The 23,948-nt window shown below is 34.4% G+C and overlaps 1 protein-coding gene across 2 annotated transcripts; it reads left to right on the top strand.

Annotated features, from left to right (window-relative positions):
• Nucleotides 1-16,068: 16,068 nt before the first annotated feature.
• Nucleotides 16,069-21,141, top strand: LOC110784958 (uncharacterized). 2 transcript variants are annotated; one of them, XM_021989398.2, is made up of 8 exons: nt 16,069-16,310; nt 16,658-16,741; nt 16,842-17,376; nt 18,344-18,482; nt 18,574-18,707; nt 20,263-20,325; nt 20,424-20,489; nt 20,699-21,141. In XM_021989398.2, exons 3-8 carry the CDS (start codon nt 17,185-17,187, stop codon nt 20,777-20,779), a joined length of 675 nt encoding a protein of 224 aa, XP_021845090.1. In that variant the 5' UTR covers nt 16,069-16,310; nt 16,658-16,741; nt 16,842-17,184; the 3' UTR covers nt 20,780-21,141. The 2 variants fall into 2 exon arrangements, with proteins under 2 accessions (XP_021845090.1, XP_021845091.1); XM_021989399.2 differs by lacking the exon at nt 16,658-16,741 and having other exon boundaries at nt 16,079-16,310.
• The last annotated feature ends 2,807 nt before the right edge of the window (nt 21,142-23,948 follow it).

The following is a 23,948-nucleotide window of genomic DNA, read 5'->3' as shown; positions in this document are numbered from 1 at the left end:
TTAATTTCCAATCCTCTACACGTTTTTCTGCCATTATTATAGCTTGATTTCCTAGATTCTTGAAGTATTTTTCATGCATTCAAAGTGTTTGATAAAATGTCAAACAGAAACCCAATATGAATTTAGCCAACATCGGTTACAATAAACTTCCAGGATCGTTTCCTCTTCACAAAGCTCACTAAACCAAACACAATTTCTGAATTTGGAGTCCAATTTCTGAATACCCAATTTCTGCAAGTCTAAATTGCAATTCAAAATTATGGGGGAAATTGAAAAGATTCTACAAATTCTTGTTGAGATGAAGGAATTAGCGGCATCGAGAAGAGGTGGTGAATCTGTGCAGTCGTCTACTATTTTTGAGATCAATTCAACCGGATCTCATGGGTATGTACCTAACCCTGTTTTTCCAAAGTTTTACGAGTCTCATCTTAGGACATGGTTAAAGAATTGCAACAAATATTTCACTCTTCGTGATATTCTTGAAGATGGTGTTAAAGTGGATTTAGCTTCTCAAAACATGTTTGATAAAGCTAAAAAATGGTCTTATTCATACTTGTTTGGGAGGAAATCTTTCATTGATTGGACAGACTTCTTTTTTTATGTGTCTGCAAAATTTAGAAATGATGCATCTATAAAAGTGGAAGACTGGAACAGTTATATACCCAAGCAAGAATTATTAGTTGAATCAAAGTTAGAATTTCATGGTTGTGATAATGGGTTACTAGTAACCAAGCCTGGAGGTTTTAGTTATGAGCTTGTGTCCATTCTTGATAGTTAGTCATGCAAGGCTCTTTCAGTTGATAATTCGTGAAGTTTCTTGAATTCAAGTTCTTGTTTTGTTGCTTCCGTGGTGGAGGAAGAGCAAGAGGAAGCAGTGAAATGTGTTGGGCTGCTGGAAGAACAATTGAAATGTTCCCTTGTATCACATTCTTCTCTAGTAGAAGATGTCACCTCGTCTACAAACACAGAACCACTAATTCTTCCAACACCATCAACTGAAAATAACCTACTGATCTCAACTGAAATCAAGCCAAAACAGTCTGTCGGTTTTTAGGATTCTGAGCATGTTTCAGCTAATGAGGTGAAGATGGTTGCCAAAATATTTGGTGATCTTCCTGTTAAGTTCTTAAGCTTGGGTATGTTGCAAGATTTAGGTATTTTCTGGAAAGTGTCTAAACAACAACTATATGATAATACAAAGCATGAGGGCTGCAAGGTGTGTGATAAGGGTAATCGTTTTGTCAATTTAGCACATGTGGGATTTGCTGTTTTAGATCATTTAGGCCACATATCAATTAGGCTACGTTCATCTTGGTGTAGACTTGAGGGCAAGTCTCTCATAAGGAGAGGAGAATGTTAAGGAAGCTAAGGGGAGCTAACTTGACATAATTCTGAAATCAGTTAGTCTTAAGTAGTTAGATAAGTTGTTACTTTGATATGTTAGTGTAGTATATAAATACAATGTAATCAGTCATTGTATTACTCATTCAATAAAATTTACAAAGTTCTCTACTCTTCTCTCTTCTATTTGCAGTCTTCTATCTTCTCTTTCTCTCTTAAGAATTCTGTTTCTCTTTTTGTTCTATCTCTCTATATGTTCTTTCCCATCTTCATGGGAGAATATCAACAGTGAGTTTACCTCCTGCAACAAAAATGTGTAATTATCATCGGGATAATAGCTAAGATGGTTAAAAGAAAACTTTAGAAAAAAATAGTACCAGAAAACAAAGGGAGTATGTAGTATTAATCGTAGTCAATATTGATTCAAATAAAATATGTTAGATCCAATTTTGATTAAACTCTTCCAACGAAGTAATAATTTTAATAACGAAAAATACACTGAGAATACTCCATAGATCAAAATAAGCTAATGCCTAATGGTAGCAAAAAAAAATTAGTATGAGTAAGAAAATCGGGTTTAGATGACCATTATTCTCTTCAAGGTTTTCCTTTTTACCCACCAGGTTTCTTCCATGTTGATATTGACCAACTACAATATCATATCTTCTCTACCCCATAAAACAAGGTTTAGATGACCATTATTCTTTTCAAGGTTTTCCTTTTTACCCATCGGGTTTCTTCCATGTTGCTATTAGCCAACTACAAGGTGTTATAAACCTTAAATGCATTGAAATTGACGGAGCGTAGAAGAAACAAACAAAAAGGGAAGGTATAGGATGGGGGGTTAATTTGATCAACAGGGCCTCATAAATGGAAATATCATTGGTGGTTTCACGTTAGGTATGGCCTACGCAGCAACACATGCAGAAGCTTCATCATGCTTAAAGGGAATGGAGTGGGCTTTCACTTGTTCGATGACTAGTATTACCATCTTCACTGGCTCGACGAATTGGTGGTTAATCTCATACCATGAGGTTCTCAAGATATATGAGTCCAATGGACAATATCCACTATTCTGCAACGGGGAAAGTGTTTCACGCACTGTGACATTTGTAAGGTTGATCGAGAACAGGTCAGTAATGCACATGTGTTGACACATAGAGCTATCAACGGAGGCATTTTCGTACACCACTTTTACACTAGAACCTAACTAGATTTATTTCATGTCTTTAATTTTGTACTTTTACTATATGTCAGGGAAAAAAAATCTTAATTTTAATTTCAATTCTTATTCTTCTAATTGCTTCACTTCTGGTATTCTATTACGGAGTATACCATGATTTATATTTGATGAAAAAAACAGACTCCTTCTTTATCCTTGTATAGTTGTATGGTTTAACATATCTTTCATAAACTTATCTTATCTATAATTATCCTATTTCGTACTTCACAAAGTATGAAAGTAAGCGGAGCAGAATTATGACAAAAAAAAAAGAAAAAAAGAAAAAGAAAGGACGTTTTAAACCATATCTATTACGGAGTAGGGATTAAATATTTCAAATTACCCTTGAATCCTTAATGTTCAATTACCCTTGAATCCTTGATGTCTATGAAAGTCATAAAGTGACATTTCATTTGGAAGAAGTGGTATCCAAAAATGGAAAGAGGGAAACGAGAAAACCAAAAATTACCTCCCTCACCTCCTTTTAGGCATCGTACGGAGTATAGGCTATAGTGCCATACTGTTGTACCAAACCAACAAGAGTGTATGTAACCCAATTTTGTCTGATTTTCAAGGGTACGAAGTATAAAAGATACTCCGTATGTTAAAGTGTTAAACCAAAATAAATTTGATTGATTTTCAAAATATAAATGAATAAAAATTTGTGAATCAACATTTGAATCATAAAAGAATATGGAGGGAGTATAAAATCAAACTCCACGAGAGACTCTTTGGCGAGGTGACGATTCTTATCATTCCGACCCCATCATTTTTTGAGTATGACTTGCCGAGTAAAAGAATACTCCTTTAAAAAGTACGGAGTAAGGTCTTGTTAGATTCTTTTTAATACATGTTTTTGGAATATCAACTTTTTATAACTTATACGCTACTCCCTCCGTCCCGGAATACTCGACCCGGTTTGACCGGCACAGAGTTTAAGGAACTTGAATTGACTTATTTAATTTAATAGGTAGTACTCCCTCCATTCCTTTTTGTTGTACCCATAAGGAATGTTGGGGGTATTTTAAGAAAACTGAATCTTGGGTTGTTATTGGGATATGGGTAATGATTGGGTGTAAGAATAATGAATGTGTGTAAGAAAAAGAATAAAGTAAAGAGAGAGAAAGTATTAAATTAATTGGGGAAAAAGTAGATATTTATTAAAGTAAACAATAAAAGGAGTTACAATTTCTGTCACATGGGCTGGGGGACCCAAATGAAAAATTATGGACCAATCACATTACAATGAGTCACGTATTTTTGGGTGGGAATTTTGCCCAAAATTCTGACTCCCATTTTTCCCTCCAAAAATCCCACCAAATTTTCAGAAACAATAACATATTGACTTTGTTTTTCCCTCCAAAATTTTGAGGGGTAGAAAAAGTGATATGCCTTTATAAATAGGCTGACTTTCCCCACAAAACACCAAAATTCTGATCCAACTCAAGTTCAATAAATACAAACACACACCAAAATTTATTCCTCAACTCAGCATTAAATAGCTAAAAAACAGGGGACTTAATGGCTTCAGATCAAGAGGATGACGATTTCCTCGGTTTTTCTGATGATGAAGGCGACGGCATTAACTCCGATTCTGACTCGGAGGAAGGTGATGATGCTGCTGATTTGGTACAAGCTTCTCAAAATACTGCTGCTGAATTTGGGGACATTGGGTTTAATGAAGATGTACCAAACAGCACTGAATATGTACAGCAAGTACCAGAAGTAGAAGGGGAAGGGCAGCAGCAAACTACCAACTTTCAAGAGGTACCCTTTCTTTTTGATTTGAACTTTCCACCATCAGAAAATGCATCACCTCATCATCATCAAACAGCAACACACACAACAGATCATCACAAGCCAAGGACTCCAAGAATAAATAATGAATTGAGGCTAGAAATATTGGTGTTCCTGCTCAATAGAAAGATTCCAGATTCAGAAACTTTGTTGTGTGGGGCAATAAGGGATGCAGTCATAGAATATGATTACACCAGAAAAACCATAGGCAAAATATGGGACAAAGCAAAGAAACAGAAGGCAGCAATGAATTCATATATTGTGCAAAGCCAATATCACAGATGTGGAAGGAAAAAGGTTCAAGTCTCCTATGACTCAATTGCAAAAATAGGCATGGGGGACAGAACATGCATCGTAGATCTTGCAAGAATGCTGAATTTGGGACCAACAACAGTATGGAGGCTCATCAAGAGGAAAATTATAAAGCCACACTCAAGTCCCTTGCATCCAGGCATTTCAGAAGCATGCAAAATGGCAAGGATAAGGTGGGCAATCAGACTGATAATGGACTACACTATACCACAAGAACCAACATATTACAGCATGTATGACTTCATTCATATTGATGAGAAGTGGTTTTATTTGACTCAAAAAAACCAGAGAGTTTATCTTGCAAACAATGAACCCTATCCACACAGAAGTGCAAGTTCAAGAACCAAGATACCAAAATTCATGTTCATGGCAGCAGTAGCCAGACCAAGGTGGGGTGAAAATGGGGAATGTGAATTTGATGGTAAAATAGGCATATTTCCATTCACAAATGCAATTGCAGCCAAGAGGACATCAAAAAACAGACTCAAGGGGACCATTGAAACAAAGCCAGTGAAGTCTGTAAATCAAATAGAGACAAGGGCAATGATGATCAACAACCTACTTCCAGCAATCAAGGCCAAGTGGCCACCACATGAAGGGGAAAAGGTCATCTATATCATTCAAGATAATGCAAAGGCACATATATTGCAAAGTGATCCTGAATGGCAACTACACTACAAACAAGATGGGTTCACTTTTGTGTTGACTCAACAGCCAGCAAACAGTCCAGATTGCAACATCTTGGACTTGGGATTTTTCAGGTCAATACAATCACTTATGCACAAGAAAATGCCTAAAACTGTGGAGGACTTAAGTGGAGCAGTGTATGATTCTTTTAATGAGTTGCATCCTAAGACATTGTCTAATGTGTGGATGACATTACAGTTTGTTTCTAATGAGATTCTAAAACACAAAGGCAACAATGATTACCAACTTCCACACAACAAGAAGAAGATTTTAGAAGATGAAGGCAGACTGCCAGAGCAAGTCAAAGCACCTATATGGGCAGTTAATGAATGCATGCAACTCTATGATGAATGGAAAGCAAACCAGTGAAGCAAAGTGAAAACAATTAGATAACTTTTTGTGTTTTGGGGACATGTTTTTAAATTGACAAGTAAAACCAATGTGTCACTTTTGTAAGCTTAAATGCAAGCATAACATGTAGGCAAAACATTTTGTAAGCATATCTTTTGGAAGCATCAATGAATGAATCTCATGTTTAAGTTTAGTAAAGTTTTTTTTCTTCATTCTTATTCACATCAATATAGAGTAATCAAGGCAAGGCAATAAACAAGGCAGCATTGGCAGAAAAAGTACAAGGCACAAGAGGTAAGGCAGCATTGGCAACACTATAAACAAGGCAGCATTGGGTTCTTAAGAACAAGGCAGCATTTGCAATATCACAACTCTAAACACATCGGCTTCAAAATGGAAATAAATAATAATATCACATCATTTTCAGATGGAAATTATTCCCATTTTGAAACCGATGCGTCAAAAGATGTAATTTTGACAAAAACAATCAATTCATCATTGATAACACATGGAATATGCCTCACATAAACAAAGAATCATAAATATCTCAGAATGTCCCCAAAAATCATTGAATCAAACCCTTTCCAATTAAACTTAGCTCCTGAAAAACATCATGGATGCTAATGGTGCATGAGTTTGATTGAAAAACAAAGGGTTTGACACTCATAAAATGAAGACTCATCACAGATCACAAGGCATAAGTACAAAAACTTTATCACATCACATCTCTAAACACATCGGCATCCAAATGGAAAGAATGCATATCACATCATTTTCAGATGGAAATTCTTCCCAATTGGATGCCGATGTGCCAAAAGATGTAATGGACAAGGAAACAAGAACAAAGCAGCAAAAACAAGGAAGCAATGAACAAGGCAACATCATTGACTCTCAGCTAAGTTGTTTTACATCATTGACAGATTTGTTTCTAAATGATTTACAACCTCACCACCAATTCACCAAGGGGGATACTAGATCAATCAATGATGTGACATGATCTGTATTCCCTTTGGTGATTGGTGGTGAGGGACATGTTTAGAATCAAATATCTCAGGTTATCAACACATACATCACAGAATATCAACACTAACATCATTGAATATCAGAAACACATTATACATGTTTTGCAATACATGAATTGCCTCTCCTGTCTAACCTGACATAAGATCTCAGAATGTCCCCAAGCATCATTGACACAAACCCTATCCCCTAACACTTAGCTCCGGAAGAGCATCAATGATGCTAATGGTGCACAAGTGTTATTGGAACATTGGGTTTGAGTCTCAGCAAATGAAAGACTCATCACAGATCAAGCATAACAATAACAATCAACAATGCATCAGATCACCATGAACTGATCAAAACATAGGGTTTGAACCTCATCAAATGAAAGACTCATCACAGACCTCCACTGATTCATGGGACATGAAGCATTAAACAGATCATTAACATGTAGGGTTTCATTTCTCAGACATATTGACACACATCATTGATCAAGTAGTTTCAATACTATCATATCTTTAACATTCTTCTGCCGAACGGAATGATTGATATTCACATTCCATTGTGTGAAATGACATTCACTCCGTTCGACAAAAGAAGTTAAAGGACAATTATCAAAACAAAGATCTCAGAATATCAACAATCACATCATTGAAGATCACAAACCTCCTAATATTGATCTCAGAATGTCCCCAAGCATCATTAAAACAACTCCAAACCACAAACACTTAGCGCCCGAGAAATATCATTACTGATACTAATGGCAGCACGAGCATTTGTGGTTAGTTGGACTTGTTCCTCAGCAAAAAAAAGACTCATCATCGATCACAACAAATAAAGGGACATTATTGTATCCTAAAGGGACATGCTTGGACATTAAGCAAGCAACACCAGGCCACACTGAGAGGACTGAAATAACCCAAACCCTATCCCCAAATTATGTTCATTTCATGCCTTTACTAATCCAAAACATAGTTATACTGATCAAATCTCATACTCACCAAAGCATCATATTTATCATACACAAAACATACCATAAAACAGGGGACATTAAGCCATCAAATCATGTTCATCACACAGACAACATTCCACAAAATTTCATAACCATATGGAAACACCATCATCCAATCATCATTATCAATATCAATATCATAACATCATTATCTAACATCAACATCCATACAACTAATCACAACATCATCATCCAAACAACAACACCCCTGGCCAACAACAGATCACAGTTGTTGGCATCCACCTTATGACTCCACAGCTAGCCAGCATTCAATAAAATGGAAAAAGGGAGAAAGGAGACAGACTTATCTAAGCATCATCAGACGCTGAAGCCGATTTTTTTCCCTTTTCTCCTTTCTTTGAGGAGGGATAACCAGATGAAAGTTGTCCTGGAGACCCAACAGCATCAGCATTCTCATTTTCACACTCTCCAACATACACCAGATCAAATGAATCAGACCCACTTGGTTCCTTGCAATCAATAGGGGACAAACAACATGATTAGTGCCATCATAAAATAACAGGGGACCATGAATTAAAATCAGATTTAATCAAACAACTCAAAATAAAGTGCCAATTAATTTCAGATCACCATGGTTACCACATGCAATGAGATAAATGAGAGCAAATCACACAATAATTCCATTAAAATCCAACTAATTTTCCGAATACATCCAGATCCCATTTTTACCCAAAAATTGTGAAATAAAATCTCAATTACATCCAGATCCCATTTTTAACCACATGCAATGGGAAAACAGATCAACAAAACACATGAATATTCCGATTTTCTTCAAATAATTTCCAAATAGCTCCAAATAAAATCAGAACTCAATTTTAACAACATGCAATGAAAAAACAGAGCACAAAATACAATCAGAACTCAATTTTAACAACATGCAATGAGAAAACAGAGCAAAGAATAACATAAAAAGCCCGAATGAATCCAACAGATCTCCAAAAAATTCCCAAAAATTTCGAAATAATACCAGATCTGCATTTTTAACACATGCAATGGGAAATCAGACCAACTTATCCAAAAAATAATCCGAGTTTAATGAACAATACTCCAAATAAATCCAACATTTATCAAATCCCACTTTTTTAGACATGCAAACAATCATCAAACCATTTTAATAAAACCGACATCAATAACCCTTAAAAAATCGCAAAAAATCAAAAGTAATACCTCATCGGAATCTCCTTCACCGAAAAAACGCAGATCTGAGGGAGTGGGTTTCCGATCGTCATATTTTGACTCAACCTCCTCTCCTGGCTCCACTTCCCTCTTCCGAAACCATTCTTCCAAATAGTTTCGAGTACTCGTATTTTCTTTTTGGGCCAAATACAGATTGTTTTTATATTCGGCGGAGTAGGAATGCTCGTTATTGGGACAGTTGCACTTGGATCCCCAATCACAGTTGGAATCGGGGATTCTTTGACCAGTAGTTCCCACCCCAGAATCACCTCGAGTTCTAGACAAAGAAGAACCCATAACGTACCAGAAAAACAAAGATCAGCGACGATTAGGGACCAAAAAGGGGACAAAAATAGAGGGGATCTGATCGGAAAATCAATCCGAGTAATTTGTATGAAAGTTTTTCGGCGAAAACGTTTCAGATTTGTGAGATTTGGAGAGGAAAACCCAGATCAGAGGCGGAAAACCTAGGGTTTTCTCAAGAACAGGGGAGGGATTTTAAGAGAGAGAGAGAGTGAAATAAGAGAGAGAGAGAGATCCGAAGAGGTGAGAGAGAGAAATCAGAATGAGAGAGAGAGAAATCAGAGGTGAGAGAGTGAAATCAGAATGAGAAAGGGATGGGTAATAAAGGGAGGGGGGGTAGGGTTAGGTTAAATAATTAAATAAGGTGGGTGGGGTAAAAGTGGGTGGGAAAGGGTAGAATCTTAGGGTATTTTTGGTAAATAGTGGGGAATCTTAGGGTAAATTGGTAAAAAAACTATGGCAAAAAATAGTAAAGATTCAGTAGGGGAACAACAAAAAGAAACGCCAAAAAAGGAAATGGGAACAACAAAAAGGAATGGAGGGAGTAGTTGATAGTGGGGTATTATTTTAATGTAGTTAATGAGAGGTGGGTTAAGAGGTGGGGTTGGGGAAGAGTAGGGGTTGAATTTTTAATTATTTTTTGTATGAAGTAGGGGGTAGGTGGGTTAATAGGGGTGGAGTGAGAAATAATATAATATTGTTAGAATATTTCCATTTTTAGAAACATGTCAAGTATTAAGGGACGGCCCGATAAGGAAAACAGGTCAAGTATTCCGGGACGGAGAGAGTATATAATTAGACATATTTACATTTTAACCCATGTATTAATATTACAGATTGTGATAAGTCAAATAGGAAAATCTTTTAGGTACGGATAAAATATCAAATAAATTGATAAAGTCATTATCTTCACACACAAAAATTGCCACATAAATCACTACTAAATTCTAATGTATAAGGCTTCGTTCTATTGGACTTATTTTGACTGAATATATTATTTATATTTATCTGAACTTATCTTATCTGAAAAAAACTTATTTTTTCTAAAATATACTTATTTGTGTGTGAAAATGTCTGAAAAACGTATTTTTGCTAAACTTATATTATTCGAACTTATTTTAACTTCTCTGAACTTAATTTGTCTGAAATAAGTCAAAATAAGTCGAATGAAGCCTAAATATGACGAGTATGCTACCCTCTAGCTTATCTTAAAAACATTTGAAGTACCTCTTAAAAACCACTTTCTATTTTACAAAAATAATCAAAACAAATTAAAAGTCACTTAAAAATGATTACCGTTTTTTTAATATAATTTTGCGCGCTCGAGACACATAAAATATTTTCATTATTAAAATAAAAATGACGATAACATATAAAAACACACGAAGCATATATTTTTTACGTGAATACGGAGTAGAAGTGAGCAAATAAATAACAATTAACATTCTTTCTCAAACACATGAAAAGGAAAAGTAATGTTGTTTAAATTAAAGAGGTACTCTATCATATCATAAACTACACCCCCCTATACTTCTCAACCACTTCCAATCCTTCAAATTTCAATATAATTTTATTTCACTAACAACTGGAGTAGTCCATAAGGACCATAACATCAAGGGAGGGTAAAGATTATTTGATAACAAAAAGAGTATGATAATCAAAACTCACAATGCAAGTTGATCATATTTTAGATCAACTATTAATTTAATAATTTGGTGTATATTCGTGTTTGATCCAAATCAGATAACTAGGACGAGTTATTTCAAGTTTGAGTCATGGTCGATCATAATGTTCATATAACTCATATTTTGATTTATTCTAATTGAATTGAGTCCATTTTTAAAAAATGCTTAATTACCATAAAAATATAAATGGGTATAATTTTGCATGCACATGCACAAAATATAAGTGGATAAAATGAGTATTAAATTGGGTTGATATGAGGATTCAATTCATTCATGAAGAACTCATGAGAGAATAGTGTGAAATAGTTTTAACTTTTAAGAGAGCTTGAATGAACTAAGTATGGCAGAGTGCAGAGCATGTGCTGAATGGACCCCACCCCCTTTGAGTCCTAATTTCCTAAAATTCTCAAGACTACCCTTTTTTATGCGCGCCAGCTGCCCTCCAAAATTTAAAAATAAAATAAAAAATTGGAAAAAGGCGGACTCCAAATGAAAATTCAAATATAACGCAATAAAAATAATTTGACGTTCCCTCCCCTAATTTTCAAACAGTAAGTTTTTTTGCCAGGATAAGATCCGACAGCTGGTCCTCTGACACGTGTACGTCATTCTTTGTCCTTCTTGGGATTCTCAAACGAGAGCCAACAGAGCCGAGCCGAGCCGGTTAGTGTTGGTGGAATGACGGAAATAACCTTAGGAGGAGAGATAACGACGTAATAGTAGCTGGGAACATAAAGGCGGGAGAAGATCTTGGCCGTTGATTACGTTGTCGGACGTGGGTAAGGAGGAGAAGGTACACTGGCACTTTGTGCCCAATTATCACTATTATCAGTGAAATAATAAAAGTGGGTCCCAAAATATAAAATTAAATAAAAAGTGGGGCCATATTTTAAAGACATCAATTATTTATGCCCCGCCTAATTCATTTAGTCCCTTGTTATAGTCAATTTATATGCGTTTTTCTTGGCAATTTCGCACTTTAGATTTTAAGTTTTCATTGGTGGAATTTCTTTTAAATATTTAAAAGATGTATTACTCCCTCCGTCCCGGAATACTTGACCTGTTTTCCTTATCGGGCCGTCCCTTAATACTTGACATGTTTCTAAAAATGAAAATATTCTAACAATATTATATTATTTTTCACTCCACCCCTATTAACCCACTTACCCCCTACTCCATACAAAAAATAATTAAAAATTCAACCCCTACTCTCCCCCAACCCCACCTCTTAACCCACCTCCCACTAACTACATTAAAATAATACCCCACGATCAACTACTACCTATTAAATTAAATACTCCCTCCGTCTCGGAATACTCGACCCGGTTTGACCGGCACAGAGTTTAAGAGACTTGAATTGACTTATTTAATTTAATAGGTAGTAGTTGATAGTGGGGTACAGTATTATTTTAATGTAGTTAGTGAGAAATGTGTAAAGGGGTAGGGTTGGGGGAGAGTAGGGGTTGAATTTTTAATTATTTTTTGTATGGAGTAGGGGGTAGGTGGGTTAATAGGGGTGGAGTGAGAAATAATATAATATTGTTAGAATGTTTTCATTTTTAGAAACAGGTCAAGTATTAAGGGACGGCCCGATAAAGAAAACAGGTCAAGTATTCCGGGACGGAGGGAGTAAGTCAATTCAAGTCCCTTAAACTCTGTGCCGGTCAAACCGGGTCGAGTATTTCGGGACAGAGGGAGTAGAAGATTAGCTATTTTCAATTTGTAATTCGTAGTGTTTTTTTTTGGTAATCTATCTATATTTTGAAACTTTTAGCATCTATCGTTTCCATTTTTTGAAACGTTGAACTACTTCGAACGTTTTCTTTTTTGCCAAATAATCAAAACTCAAAACTATATTGAGTTTCTAGCAAATGATTTCTTGATTGAGGTAAATTTAATATAAATAATCCCTACTTTTACACATCTTCTAAAAATAATCCCAACTAAACTTTAGGGGTTACCTTCTAAAAATAATCCGAAATATTTTTTTTTCTTGTCATTACTAATCCATTTTGGGTCTATTGTACATAGGCAAATTGATAGTTTGGATTATTTTGAGAATGTAACCCCTAAAGTTTGGATTATTCTAAAATAATCCAAAGTTGGGATTATTTTGAGAAGATGAGTGAAATGTGGGATTATTTATGTCAATTTTCCTATAATTTATATTATTAACGTACCGATTTGACTAAAATATTATATAAAAAAAGAATTTAGCAAAATTATTATTACGTGGTATCTATTATTTTCCATAAATTATAAACTAATATTTTTTCCATACATAGATTGTTTATAAAAAGGGTAGAGAATAGAATAAAATAATATAAGATATACTCCGTATATTTTAGTAAAATATTTTAGGCGGAAAAACACCAGGAATTGACATGTGTTATTCCTGGTGTCTCTTTTAGTATATAGTAATAGATTATTGTTATATAGAAACTAAAATGTTATTATTGGAGCTAATTATTTGAACACATTATAACTATTAAACGTCTATTTGGTTAAACATAAGAAATACAATTTCCTAATATATTTGTTTGTCAGGGGAATTATGCCATAAGATGACAATAAACTTCTTTTATCTTGAAAACGTAGGTAAGTAATTTCCTCTAGTTGAAAGTGAAAACTACCTGAGTGCAATTTCTTATGACTCTATCAACCAAACAAATATTCACCCTTACAAACAATCACTAACACTAATCATAGTTATAATAACTTTATTTAAACTCAAGGGAACTTATTTGGACCAATATTAATCACTCATGTTTGACCAATTCACCACTTTACCCTATTTGCACATAAGATACTGCCAAATAAATTGTTCATTTACCAAATTTCTTTGTAACTATGGAGTACATAAATCGCTAGTTGATTATAGTTTCTTACAAATAGTTAATACATTAATCTATTTAAATATGTATGGATCTAGTACAATAAACACTTAACCACTACTCCTTCGTCCCTTTTTGTATTTTACGTTTTTCGTTTTAAATGTCCCATTTTACATTTAGATATTTCATTTTATATTATATCATAAATATCCTTAATACTCTGCTAAAAATTGGGCAATTTATTATTTTAATTAATTACGGAGTAAAACTATTGGGACACTAAACATTTCACACTTTCTCACGAAGACATTACATCTCTCACACTTTCTCTCAATGTAATATCTATCTATCTATCTATTTATCTATCTATCTACTCTACCTATTACTATATACTAAAAGACATATCAGACATGTGTCACGTCCTCGTGAGTCTTTAATACTTTTTTTCTTTTACAAAAAAATAATGAATCTTTTAAAATATACGATTTCCTAATCTTTTGTTTCTTATTCTTTCCTTCTATTTAATACTTCCTCTGTTCTCTTTTAAATGACACAATTATTTAGGCACGTTTGCCGATGCACGATTTCAAATATTAATATCTTCAAATATGAATAAGAAAAATTCTAAAAAGTTGATATTTAAAAAATATTTATTGAAACGAATCTAACAAGACCCCATACGACTATGTTTTTTCTTAAATATAATTCACAAAACGAAGTCAAAGGAGTTTGTGTGAATAGTGTCCAAAACACCATTGTGTCATGTAAATAAGAACGGAGGAACTATAATCTAAGTATATAAGAAAAATTAAATTATGATTTCTTGTATTACGACAAGGATAAAAAAATATATATTATTACTGATTTGAAGAACATATATGTTAGGAATGAAAAAAAATCAAAGTTTTTTTTTGATATTACTGTTTCTATAATATACGTAGTAAGCTATTACGGAAACTCCGTAAAAGCAAAATAGCAAAATATTTTTTTGATTTTCATACAAAATTTTCAAAAAAATGCATTATTCTTAACCTACAATAGTTAATAATTGTTTGATAAGCTTTTTTTTTTCTTATATTTTTCCAACTTAAGTATTTTTGTCGAAACGCTAAACTCCTAAAATCGCACTAATAACTTTATAATACAAATAAATAACAATTTCCTCTCATTCTCCCAACAACCGTTGATAAACATTGATCTTATTTTATTAAAAACTTCGTTTAAATAAATTATTCAGAACATAAAAAAAGTATTTAGTCTAATATGTGCGTTGCACGGGACCTAACCTAGTTTTGGATAAAAGTGAAAACATTATCAATAAGCGTAATTTGTATTGTTTAAATAAAAAATGAGAAATCTTTATAAACATTAATTATATGTGAAATCGCGTGCAGGAGACGGGGGGGGGGGGGGGAGCAGAAAAGTGATGTTTGGTTGCAAGTAATTAGAGAGGGAAGTGTGACTTCCTAGGAATTGCATATTTGTCATGTTGTTTGGTTAACATGAAATTAATAAGATGAAAGAAGTAGAACTTCCTAGGAACTTGGAGTTCCCATGCGACATGGAAAATGGCTTACCTACCCTCCCTTGGTAAGTCACAATTGCCATGTAGGAGTAATTTCCTAGAAAATGTGAATTCCTTATTGCAATGCAACCAAACAAGAGTATACCATTTCCTAGGAAGTTCACAAAGAAAGTAACTTCCCACAAAAACAAACTTCATATGGAAATTTAATTCCTATGTCAACCAAACTACCCCATAATCAATTGCCTAATAAGACATTAAAATCAAATATGTTTTCAAGAACATTTGTTAAGTTTTATAAACATAATACCAGTATAATAGTTTACTTAAAAAAAAAGTAAAAAAGAGTTCACCATATATTACGATATACTCCGTATTTCGTATTAGAAAATAAAATTTGGCCCCACATTTGTCATCAAAATAACCACGCCAAAACATCAAATAAAGTCCCAACTTTTAACTATTGACACACAAGGTTGTGTACAAAATAATCCTAAGAAGTAAGAAGTAAGAAGTAAGAAGTAAGAAGTAAGAAACAAATGGATTAACAAAAGATGAAATCTAGCTTCTCTTAACACAATCCGGAAAATAAGAAAAAGAAGTTCAACCGTAATTCCAGATAAGAAATGGATCCAATAAAGAAACCCGTATTAGACACGTGGACAAAACGTCAAACCGAAACCAGCCAAGCCGAGCCGAGCCGAGCCAGGAAGCCAAACACTAAAGTAAAGAAAGTGAACGGGTAATAGCCGGTTAAAACCGGTTATAAAACCAAGTAAGCCGTACGATAATTACAGGGTCGTTCCCATGGCAGTTGGTAAGCATTTAGTGCGTGCTTCTTCTCTCTCCTCTCTCACTCACTTCTCACTCATTATTTCTATTTTCGTTTCTGGGTTTTCAATTTTGATTTAGTGAGAGAAAATTGCAGTAACTTCTCTCACTTTCTCTCTCTAAAAACTCCATTTTTTTAATAGATCCGTTTACATTACATTACCCTTCTTCCTCCTGCATTCTCTACCACTTGCCATTCCTACATTTCAAGGTATAATTTTGAGTTTTGAATTACTGGGTTTTGTGTAATACAAGCCTTTTGATTTCTGGGTTTCTAGTACGGAGTAGTTTATTTTATTTTAATTTTAAGGTGTCTTGAATTTCACACAAATGGGAGTTTATCAAAACCTTTCTTTTTGAAGTAATGTCATTTTTATCACTTTCGATTTATTGGAATTTGGGTTTGTGTAATTATCTTCTTGAATTATGTGATTTCTATTTCTGGGTATAATTTTGATCAATGTTAAACTTTAAGTTTCTTTGAATTTGTTCATTTGAATTGTTCTAGTGGCGGGCCATGATTAATTGCTTAATCACACTTTCCTTGGGTGCATGCAGTATTTGGAAGAAGAGTATGGGGTTCATAGTGGAAATTTAATGAAATGATTAGTTAACTTAAGCTTCAGTCATGTATGAATCCAGGTCAAGATCATAATCATGCTACTTCTGAATTTATATTCTTTCAATAATGTAGTTATTTAATTGATGAAATTAATCTGATTTATTTGTTTCTACATTTCAGGGATTATAATTGAGCCTCAGAAATTCTCAGCATCAGGGTTTCAATACATGCTATTAGTGGTAATATTTGTACAGTTATTGGGTAAATAGTGGAAAGTTTGATCTGGCATCCCATTTGAAGCTGTGAAGGTTAGAAGACTATGGATTGTGATTAGATTCTGTATTGGAAGTTAATTTGATTGAATTTCGACCATTTCGACGAAAATTAGGGTCTAATTGTGTATTGGGATTGTATGATCAATTGGTAAATACTTTAATTAGGGCTAATAGTAGAAATAGGGGGTACTTGAGTTGGATTCTTGGTGATTTAGGGTTTGATTAATTCGTAAATTTGGGTGGGAAAAATGATTGAATCAGAGCTATGTGCATCAAGGGTGATGTCACCATTTAGAGAAGAAAGTGGGGATGAAGAGCTTTCAGTTCTACCAAGGCACACAAAAGTTATTGTGACTGGTAACAATCGAACAAAATCCGTTTTAGTTGGATTGCAAGGAGTTGTTAAGAAGGCTGTTGGTCTTGGTGGTTGGCATTGGCTGGTAATTTTCTTACTTTATTATTATTCAATTGATTATTTAGAATTGTATTATGCACATTTGTTTAAGTTTATGCATGATTAATCAAATACAGTACTTGGTACTAAATAGTATATTCATCTTTTGTGTTGGTTAAGATTCATTACATTATCTTTAATTACTATTTGTCGTCTTTAATGATTGAATTTCATTATTGCTTTTGTACTAAAGTATTCAATGGCCTGGTTTATGAAGAAGTGTAGATAATTGCCGTTTCGAGTAATTTAAATACTTTATTTTGGTTAAGAAGGTTCGTATTTTTGTGATTGGTTGTCTTGTTCAGGATATATATATATTCTTTTAATGTTTTTGAACAATCTATCGAGGAATATTCGTATTCGTAATGTTCATAGTATTCTTGAATCCTTGAATATTTAATATCGGTTTGCACTGGGTAACAACTAACAAGTTGTTCTGAAATGAGCTGGATTCGTGTTTAATTCCCTATTGCAATTTTAGTGAGCTTAATCTGATATAGAAAATTAGAAACTGCAATGTTCTCTTGATCAAAGTAACGCTGAAATGCGATTGTTGTTGACTAGTAAATCATGATCACTACTGCTTTTTTGGGGTGTAATTAGTTGTTTTTTTAGCCCGCACTAATCATTTTATGGCATGACATGATTGTAGAAGTGGGAAGACTAAATGACTAATATGTCATTAGGACCGACAGTTTGTACTAATTTCTTCTAAAAAGTAAAAGGTTTTAAAAAAAAGATGACGAACAAGACGCCAAAAGTGCAATTGTCAACTATGGAATATTTTCTAATGTTCATTGATGATTGCTTTTTATAAATCGAGTATATGGTGTATGAATGAAATATTTGGTGCCTTTTGACTTTCTGCTTGCTTATCCTTGTTACTCCGGCAGTGAAAAAAGAAAAGTAGTTCTTGTGGGTGGAATGTTGAGATATTTCCTAATTTGTTGAAGGTTCTGAAGAATGGAATAGAGGTGAAGCTGCAGCGGAATGCGCTGAGTGTGCTAGAACCACCTACAGGTAACGAAGATGATGATGAGCTTGATCACTCTAGTAGCAGCTCTGACCTGGGAGACAAGGACAATGAGTTTGGTAGGTTAAAGTGATAGTTCAGTTTTTTCTAACATAAAGCGACACCAAAGTGCTTTTGTCTCTGTTATTGATTGCTGGTAACATGGTGCAGCTAGCATGGAGTTTCACAAAGTGAGCAAACCAAGAGTTCGCCATACAAGGCCATGGGCTCCATCTGTTATCGCCAAGTCAAACCACGGAAATAGCTTGAAGGAACTCCGCCCCGTCATTCATACCCCTAACTGTGTAAGCTTCTAAGCAAGCTTTGTGGGCCTTTTATTTTACTCCATCTCAAGTTATTTGATCCATGAGCACATTTCACATCCTTTTAAGAAAGTGAAAAAGTAGAGAGGGGAAATTTGATGGGTGAGTGAGGGGCCCAAATCAAATTAATAGTTCGTACTTTGTACTCCCTCCATCCCGGAATACTTGACCTGTTTTCCTTATCGGGCCATCCCTTAATACTTGACCTGTTGTCCCTTAATACTTGACCTGTTTCTAAAAATGGAAATATTCTAACAATATTATGTTATTTCTCACTCCACCCCTATTAACCCACCTACCCCCTACTCCATACAAAAAATAATTAAAAATTCAACCCCTACTCTCCCCCAACCCCACCTCTTAACCCACCTCCCACTAACTACATTAAAATAATACCCCACTATCAACTACTACCTATTAAATTAAATAAGTCAATTCAAGTCCCTTAAACTCTGTGTCGGTCAAACCGGGTCGAGTATTCCGGGACGGAGGGAGTAGTAGATAGAAAAAACTTTCCATAATAAAGGAATGGAACAACTTATGTGAGATTCTCATAACAGGAAAACCTGGGCAAGTAATTTGAGACGGAGAGGGTAGAAGAGATGCACATATTAGAATTAGGGATTGAGATTTCTTAGTGGATTTGGGATGCATATTACTACGAGTCTACGAGCATTACTCTAGTTTCAACCAAGTTCTATTTCATCTTAAATACTCCGTAATTGTGATGAGATAAAGAAACCCCGAGGCCTCCGTTTTATTTCTCAATACACAGCACACCATTTTTTCCCTAGGAACCCAAAAACACCACTTAAACTCTGATAAGATATTTAGAACTTTTAACAATCATGGACATTTTGGGTAAAATGTGCAGAAATTGTTATCACAAACAAGTTGCCCTTGTGCACCATTTATAACGGGTTATCATTAACATAGTCTTTTTACGATCTCGTTCTTGATATGATTAATGTGTGTCCCTATCTTGCTTCTGTTGACTGCTATCCAGATTGTTCTTTCAATTGGATTTCATTCTTTTATTCTTACTTTTTTGGCTGGGGTAGGGAACTGAAACTTGAAAGTGTTTGCCTTTAGACAAGTAGGTATATATGTATATCATTGCTTTTGTAAGTTGTTGTAACTAATTCCACTGTAGGAATAATTGAATACTTAAGATGGGGGAACAAGATCTTATTTTATATGCCTCATTCTGTATCATATTTTTTTAGCACAACCCTCGTCCCGTGGGTTGTTAATAAAATTACTAATTCCTACTCCGCAATTGCTAATTCTAGATAATGGTTTTGGCCCTACATATGAACTATGTCCTTTGTAGATACTGTCATGCACTCAGATCTTTGGAAAAAATGTTGCAATTGTTCAAATTCTAGTACATGATCAAATGTGGTCCTAAAATTTTGTCACATTATATCGTCAAAATTAAGGTTTTTGAACATAAACAGGGCATTTTTATTTTTATTAATAATGAAGTATGTGACCAAATGTGGTCCTAATGTTTTCCTGGGCCTGAACATGCCAGAGACTGAACTTTGCTAAGCTCGGAAGTGATTCACTGTGGAGATATTTGAGCCGATTTCACCTGGTTAGTATCTTATTCTAAACAATTCAGTAATCTTTATAACAGTTTAGAATTTCCGCAATATTGCCTAAACTTGTTGAAATCAATTACTAAATATTCAGGGGAGCATGAATTCTAGCTCAAGGGAGCAAATGATTAGTTTAGTGGAGCGCCACTTTGCTTCACAGGTTTTTCTCTCAATCTCTTGTTCTCTCGACTTGTTGCTCAAAACACATTTGAGTTTTGATTTGTCGATGTATTAGTAGTTTTTGGCATGTGCAAGGGAACTTCACAAACGACTAATTAAAGAATAATTCTGGGAGTTTTTTACGAGTTGGGTTTAATGATTTAATCCTTTTCATCTTGCTAACTCTATCGACTTGTTTTGACATGGCAGAAAGTCGATGAAGTTCAGGTGATTGCGGAATTCATTCATGCAGCCAAGAAACTGAGGAGCATTAACAGAAGTAGGGAGTGAAAATATATCCAGGTGTTGATCTAGAAAATGGTCTATTCTATGTAATTATATAATATATATACATAAAATCTTAGCCTAACTTTTAGATGAAATCAAATCTAACTACTGAAAGACCATGGTTTTGGGAGAGGGGTTGGTTCATTCACCTGCAGCTGGCTAGAACTGACACTCTCGAGTCTCGACTCGGATTCTAACCTTGTATTCTGGTATGTAGGCTAGAAGGTCCAGTTAATTTAATATCTATAACCCAAGTTCTCTCTGTTATATAGTCCAGTTCGTATGTCTTCTAATGGTAGGATTGGGCATGAAATTGCAGGTTGATTATATTTATATATTATGCAGATTTCATGCTTTGATTTTTATTTCAAATTTGTATGTCTTCTTTTTCGATTATTGGATGTGAATTGTGGGGTCTTGTTATCCTGTGAAAGTGGAATAGACCAATCACAATTCAGCCAAGAACAAAAGTGGGGTCGTTGGATTACTTTTTACATGTAAATCCTTGACTTTTTGGAGAGATGATTTATCCTTTAGCAGGCAACTAAGTTAGTGGCCGGCTTGACTTCCATTGCCAATTTGGCAGTATTTCTGTCATTTTTGTTCTAGGTTCTTTGATTATAAAAGGTACCATCTTGTATGCAATGAAGCTTTGTATGCGTTGCAATGCCTATGAGTCTATAACAAAGTCCAACCAAGAAGATATCCGTAGTAAAGCTATGGACTATGGAGTATCAACCTTGTTGATGTAGTCCTCTCCTTGAAGTATCATTTAGGCTCCGTTTGGTAAGGCGTAAAACGTTTTCATTGTAAAATTCAACCTGTTAAATGGCGTATAATTCAAATTAAAATTATACTAGTTGAATTTTAATTTGTACTTTTTTTTTTGACAACATAATTTGTACTTAGACCTGTTAAATGTGTGGCCGTGTTGTAATTTTTTTTATTTTTGAGTTTTGGTTAGTTCAGGTCGGTCACTTTCGGGTTCGGGTTTACAAATGTTTGTTCATCCAGGACTTTCGTGTTCGGGTCGACCCAACGGGTTGAGAGATTGTAAAACGCGTATTATATTTTCATTAACTTAGGTGATAAATATACAAAATGTGGGAACACATTAACAAATTTTCTTACACAAGTTTATATTAGTCAAATTCGAATTAAAATTATATTACACCCACCAATTGTAACTATGTGCTTACTATGCTTAAAATTCCTCAATATTACTATAAATACACTGATTTTCAACTAATCGGGTCAAAAAACGAGTTCGCTCGAGTTTTGACCCATTACTTTTTGGGTTGCTCGAGTTCGGAATAAATCAGGTTACGGGTTACAAAATCTTGATCAAAATCCAGTATTTTTGGGTGTCGGGTTCAAGTCGGATTTCGGGTCGGGTCAAATTCAACCATAAAATGACGTATAATTCAAATTAAAATCATACTACTCCCTCCAGGTTTTTTTTTATACAATATGTACTTTGTCAAAAAGAGGTGCTTTTTTGTTCAACTTTTTTTATTGTATCCACTTCTTCTTTATTCTATTTTTGGCAATTTTTTTTTTTCCCAATCTTACCCCCATTTCCCCATCTCATTTGAATAAGTTTTTTGGCCAAAGAGGGACTGGATAAGAATCAAGCCCAAGACCTAGGGTGTTACACAACAACACTTTAACCACTAGTTCAGTTTTATTTTTTTGTTTATATTTAGGAAATTAATTACATTATATATGAGAATTGGCGCCTAGTTTCGCCGCTCACCCCGCGCGTCCACAGAACCGCCCCTAAGAGTATGAATATCAACATCTAAGTTTTTTGAGATCAACATTCATTTCGCATGACATGACATTTTTCGCGAGAAAAAAAGAGGTTAAAATAATATCGTATTGGTCCCCATACCACATGTTAATCGTTCTTTCTGTGAAATTAGTTTTTCAAAATGGTTTTCATGAAATCATGGTTTCAATCTCTCCTCTTCCTTTCACTCTTTATATATTTTTAGTACTTTTTATTTAATTCACCTTTCCTAAACACCAACTCGGCAACTCATGGTTGTTTCTAAACATAGTCTTATGTTACTAATCAATTAACTAATCTTGCTTGGTGATATTGGTGGAGAACTCACCTTGTGACTTGGAGGTTAGGTTCGAGCCCTATCGACTGCTCTATATGTTTGGGAGTGAGGATTCCAGTTATTGAATCAAAGACCTTCTTCCAAGTTAAGGATATTTTAAACTTGGAACTAGATACATAATACATAGGATAATGAGAAACTTATTTAGGCCCAGTTCTGTTCACCTTATTTTCACTTATTTCAGGAAAAATAAGTTCAGATAAGTTCTGTTAAGTTCAGATAAGATAAGTTCAGGAAAAATAAGGGTTGGCCAAGTACAATTTATAACTAAAATAAGTTTTGATAAGTTCTAATAAGTTCAGATAAGTTCAGATAAGATAAGTTCAGGAAAAGTAAGTGGAAATCAGGTGAATAGAACGCAACCTTAACAACTTACAATAATTATGTAGGAAAATAAACACTAAAATCATAAAATTAACTAAGTAACCTATAAAACAAGAAGATTTCATCAACAGACATGCCCACATAGAACTATACCTTTCACTACTCAACGATAAACGGCTATGTTGTCCATTCTACAAGGTCACGAGTAGCTTTCAATATTGTAGAATCTTTCTTTTTGTCTACTAAATTCATATGACCTAACTCGAACAAACCTCATGCCTTTGGACATATTCCCATGCTGAACTTTTGGGCTTGTTAACAATCTTACCTTATCGAGTTATGTAGGGGCTAGTAGGGCACACCCTTGAATTGTAGGAAGAATAATAAAAATACACACCTCAAGAACAACCGATGTTAAAGATTGATATTACGATCTTAAAGTTATAAGGACTACTTCGTACTTGGTTGCTCATAGCCATTTACTTGAAGAAATATAAATTTTTTCATGGTAATAAATACTCCCCCGTCCTTTTTTCTATTGTCCCCTTGTCCTCTTTAAAATGTTCTTTTAAGATTGCTCTATACCTTACGTAGTATATGGTAACTTTTTTACACTTATTTTCTTTGATAAAGTGAATTATACTTTATGAGGCAAACAATAATCAATTTTTTTTTTTTTTGGGTATGAATGAGCCACGTCTCCACAAGAGCTCCAAAGT

The sequence above is a fragment of the Spinacia oleracea genome, chromosome 6, assembly GCF_020520425.1.
Source record: "Spinacia oleracea cultivar Varoflay chromosome 6, BTI_SOV_V1, whole genome shotgun sequence".
Classification (NCBI taxonomy): domain Eukaryota; kingdom Viridiplantae; phylum Streptophyta; class Magnoliopsida; order Caryophyllales; family Amaranthaceae; genus Spinacia; species Spinacia oleracea.
The sequence above is the reverse complement of the archived record's forward strand: the minus strand, read 5'-3'. Positions and strand labels throughout refer to the sequence as shown.